General features: G+C 38.9%; 1 protein-coding gene across 1 annotated transcript; it reads right to left on the reverse strand.

The window, feature by feature from the left end:
• Window positions 1-303: 303 nt before the first annotated feature.
• LOC149210642 (acid phosphatase 1-like) lies at window positions 304-1,696 on the reverse strand. Its single transcript, XM_089394470.1, has 3 exons — window positions 1,166-1,696; window positions 860-1,069; window positions 304-761 (listed from the first exon to the last, which is right to left on the reverse strand). The coding sequence occupies exons 1-3, from the start codon at window positions 1,528-1,530 to the stop codon at window positions 584-586; spliced, it is 753 nt and encodes a 250-aa protein (XP_089250596.1). The 5' UTR covers window positions 1,531-1,696; the 3' UTR covers window positions 304-583.
• Window positions 1,697-4,784: the final 3,088 nt, after the last annotated feature.

Raw genomic sequence — 4,784 nt, forward strand, 5'->3', positions numbered from 1 at the left:
TTGTAAAATATATTTGATGAATGTAAACTATCCAAACATATGTAAAACTTTCCTCATTTATAATAAAAATAGCTCTGTTTTTTTCATCTGAACAAAAAAATCTTAAATATCAAAAAGAGTGATATCTACCGTGAAATGATATTAAAATAAAAATAAAAAAACCTGCCATTTTGCTTGCATCTTTAACGACCATTACTAGTTTATGATTTAAGAACATGTAAAAGCAAGCACCACGGAGTATCAAGTTAAAGCCAAAAAAGAGCAAAGCAGGTCACATAGATTATTTCAGTGATCAAGATCATATTAGTGACAAAAGAAACTCCCATTTTGTAGACGTTTTATAGAGAAAATTTCGTAGTATCCACTTTCAAATAATTTCTTCCCATTGTGATTGAAAACCCAAAACCAACATTGGCATCGATAGTGACATTGTTATCGATCACAAATAAGGCATGCCTGAAGGGTAGAACCGTGAACATGGTCAGCCCATCTACTAACACACTACTTTTCACTACCAACAGACATGATGGAAGAAGAAATTTGTTAAACTCGCATTTCTGAAACAAAACTTTGGCAAGCTATTTCAACTGACATAATACATAGGATTGGGAAGCTTGAAAGAGCGCGATGCCTGGTAGGGTCCGATCAGATCGTTCCACTGATCACCCACACTTCCCCATAAACGATAGCCTTTCTTCACCAGTTCTCCCCTCTTCTTGGGCTTGTACACACCCGCCGAGGTGCCCTGATCGCTCTTCCCCCTTGCAATTCAGACATTCCATATATATTAATCCCCTGTTCACTCTCATTAGGATTCTATCAATAAATAGCAAATGAGATTAATGTATGGGGGTTATACCTCAATATCAGACCCGCCCAGCCCTTGTAACCGGCCTGGAACAGATTATGGACCGTTCCATTCCGCAGAGATTCGTCTCGGCCAGTTAGAAGGAAGATTTTGAAACCCCGAGCTAACAAACTGTTATAAAGCAGCAGAGACGACGGCAGCGCAGGTGCTTTCATCTTTAATACCCAAGCTTTAAATGTCTTCGAATCGAAACCGTTGCCCCTGTTAAAACAAAACAATAAAATCATCATCATCCAAATTCTTGCACACTTATATATAAAAGCGAGAAGAACAGACTGTATGTGGAATAATACATACCCAAAATCCTGGTGTTGGAAATAAGGGATATTGGATAGAAGAGTTTCATCAATATCGAAAACCCACGCATCCATCCCATCTCCTGCAAGTTTCAGCGTTTTGACATAATCCAGAATGGTTAACGCTACTACTTTGGAATCCTCCCAATACTGCCCTTCTGCCAACATATATTTCCTCACGTAGCCGACGCATTTTAATGGCGTGATATTCCAATCTTTAAGGTTGCCGCTCTCCACGCTCAATCTCCAGGCCGGGCACCAGGAAGAAGAACGGCCGCATAGCTTCGCCTTGGGCGACCCATCGGCTGCGGCCCCGCTGAGCAGGAGGAACAAAAGAAAGGGGAACATGGTGGCCGATGCTAACATGACTCAAGTTCTTGTTTCGGCGGGTTTCCAAATTCAAATGAGTGTACGGTCTGGTGGTGGCATTCAAGGCGGAGGCAACCGACTGACCGACGTGTGCTTGCACGCCAGAGTGGAGGGCAAAGGGGAGGCGGGCAGGGTCGTCGATGGGCAGGAGCACGGCAGACGGCAGAGTCGCCGGAGCTGCGTGCCCTCTAATCGCCGGAGACGGATGCATGCTATGATGCATGGTCGAACATGGAGGATGTCTGCCGCTGTCAGAGGGTGTACCTCCATAGCATTAACTTTGCTATGGAGGTGGAAATAGGAACTGCCAAGGGATTGAGGGTGGTCCCATTGGTTGGGGTAAAAGCTGTCTCGAGAAACGTTTAGGAATAATGATTAAGTCTCACACAATCGTGGTGACAACATTGTATAGGTGGGCAGACTTCTTCCATCCAACAGTGGGTTTGACCTCAACCTATGCTTTGCCTAGTTAAGCCATTGGTACAAGTTATTATTGCAGCGATTTCTCTAATGTGAATTTTGCGCTCCATCTTAGCTGTGGTACTTTGCTACATTTGAATTAGTTGAACACTGAGAATAATTTGAATTAGTTGAACACTGAGAATAAGCTCATTGGGTGTGGTGGTTTACCGGCATTATCTGACAAACTTCTCCCTTTAGTATTAATCCAAATTACCTAACATAGGATACAGAAGACACATAATAAACTTTGCAAATAGGACACATGCATGCATGCGCCTGTGCACACACATGTATAATTACAAAGCAGGGTGAATTACACATCTAAAAATGAAATATAGACTACAATTTTGTTAGAATTTAGGAACTGAAACTTTTACATGATAAAATTTCCCTCCAAGCAGAGCGTACACATATAATTACAAAGCAGAGTGAATTACACATCTAAAAATGAAATATAGATTACAATTTTGTTAGAATTTAGGAACTGAAACTTTTACATGATAAAATTTCCCTCTAAGCAGAGCCCTGTCTCTAATGACGTGATTTGTTAGAGACAGGGTTCTATGTGGAGGAAATTTTAAAGGCACCCCCACGTGATTTGTTAGAGACAGGGTTCTATGTGGAGGAAATTTTAAAGGCACCCCCATTGGGTTATCCGTGGACAGTATACTTCTAGCTTTGGCTGCCATAGCCAGGCTAAAATATGGATGATTCAATTTTTGTTAGAATTTAGTTTACGTGAAGAAAATTCCAATGTAGAAAAAGTCAAAGTTGGGATTAAATCAACAAGGGTCCAAAAATTGAAAAAGTCGTTAAAGTTTGGCCGTTTTTTAAAAAAATTGGCAAAATGAGCATCAAAAAGTTCTGAAGGTTTCATCAATTTCTGGTTTTGTTTTCTATTAGTTTCAGATGCTTCTCTCTGGATGCTGAAGTTTGTCATCCTCTAATTTTGGTCTTTCCAGTGAACGCAGGTTCTCCAAACTTGATTTGTCTTTCTTGTTGCGGGGAGTAGATTGTTAAGATCTGTTTTGCCTCTCAGTGGTTAATTTTAGTCTTCTCTATGATCAGCGAGACTATTTTAGACTCGGCCCTTTAATGGCTGTTAGTTTTTGGTTCTCTTGGCATGCTCTGTTTCTAATGCTTTCCAATTTTGGCTGGAGCTCATTTTGGTGTTAATTTCTACGCTCCTATGTTTCGTCTCATATATGAGGAATAGCTCTGCTTTCCAGTTTTGGCTGGAGCTCATTCTGGTGTTAATTGTGGTGTTATTTCCACTCCTATGTATAGTCTCATATGTTTGAGGAACAACTGTACTGGTATAATGTTTTGTTTATATTTCTGATATAAATACAATTATTGCTTTTATCGACCGAAAAAAAAAAAAAAAAAAAAAAAAAAAAAAAAAAAACAAAAAAAAAAAAAAAAATATCCACGACATCAAATAAATGTGATTTCACATAAACATGAAAACAAAGCTAATATATAATATGCATATGAAGTCTAGTGCTACACCACATATCAAAATAATGAATCAAGTCCTGACCCAGTGTCAACTCTCAAGAGTCAAAATATCAACAAAAAATATAATAAATTTATTTCACGAGTCATCTACATGTCATAAAATAATCAATGACTGAGATCCTCTGCAACTTTTACGAGAATAGAGAATGGCTTTGCCTTCTCCTCTAGAGGAAAAAGGCAAGTCCTGTGGCTACAAATGGACTCTATCGTCTTAGAAGCCAAAAAAGAGGTGGCCTTTGTCATCTGTTGCTGCCCATCCTAGATGGTGTCACCTCTTCTTCATCCTCTTCTTTCTTTGCTTCTTGACCCTTCTCCTCCTCCTCTATCTCTGGCTCTACCTTGCTGCAACTGCCACCTCCTTTGCCTCTAGATTCACATCTAATCGATCAAGGATCAATTCCATGGCTGACCTCTTAGTGTTGACCCTCCATGCAGTAGTGGTATCAATATTATCCAATGGGATGGCTTCCACATTAGGAGTTTTTTGAAGTTGTCCCACCCACAATCGGGGATTGTAGTAGACATAGACCATGTTATTGAGGCGTTGAGACTCCAATTTGTATTAGGGTCACTGTAAATTAGTACTTAGAAAATGTAAATAGTAAAAATAATAAAATGAATTCAAAAAATGAATTTGAATTTTTCTTATCTGTTGCGCTTTTTGTTGTGTATTTTATCATATACAGTGCAATTCCACTCACACCTAGAGGAATTGCATGTTTAACTAAACACTCAAATGACAAGCTTTTGGAGATAAGGTACTCTGCCACCATAACTTGTCCACCAAGCATCTACAAGTTAAAAGAAAAATGAGAAACATAAAAAAAAGAAGTTAAAACATTGAAATTTTATATTTGAAGCAAATTATGGAGAGACATTGAATTATGAAATTTGAAAGTTCAAAAAAATAGAAGCTTACTTGGCATTTTGGTCATCCTATTCTTAATAGTTATGGTAACAACAAATGTGCCATTTGTCATCCTATATATCTCCATTTCTTTAGAAATTTATTCACGTTCTTGCTCAAGTGCTTCCATTCTCTCAACACAAGTGAGGAATCCATCCATCACCTTGGCATCAAATTTGAAACTACGGGAGTAAAAAAATGCAAGGTTGAGGTAGATACCTGCGACATGAATGGGGTGATGGAAGGTATTGTTCCATCACTCATCAATAACTCTCCATATGACCGATTTTTTCTTTAACCCCCCGTCTCATTTATCTTTATAATATGGACAAATGTTTCTTTGGCCCTATCCATGGTCTCA

Source organism: Pinus tabuliformis, chromosome 1_2 (genome assembly GCF_031772625.1).
Source record: "Pinus tabuliformis cultivar Carrire ecotype Pingquan chromosome 1_2, CPIR1, whole genome shotgun sequence".
Taxonomy (NCBI): Eukaryota; Viridiplantae; Streptophyta; class Pinopsida; order Pinales; family Pinaceae; genus Pinus; species Pinus tabuliformis.

Excerpts from the sequence above, each read along its gene's own strand:
- LOC149210642 (XM_089394470.1), bottom strand. The coding sequence starts at position 1,530 with ATGTTAGCATCGGCCACCATGTTCCCCTTTCTTTTGTTCCTCCTGCTC. Across the intron at positions 1,070-1,165 it reads TTCCAACACCAGGATTTTGG|GGGCAACGGTTTCGATTCGA; the intron begins GTATGTATTATT and ends TTGTTTTAACAG. Across the intron at positions 762-859 it reads TGGGCGGGTCTGATATTGAG|GGGGAAGAGCGATCAGGGCA; the intron begins GTATAACCCCCA and ends CTGAATTGCAAG.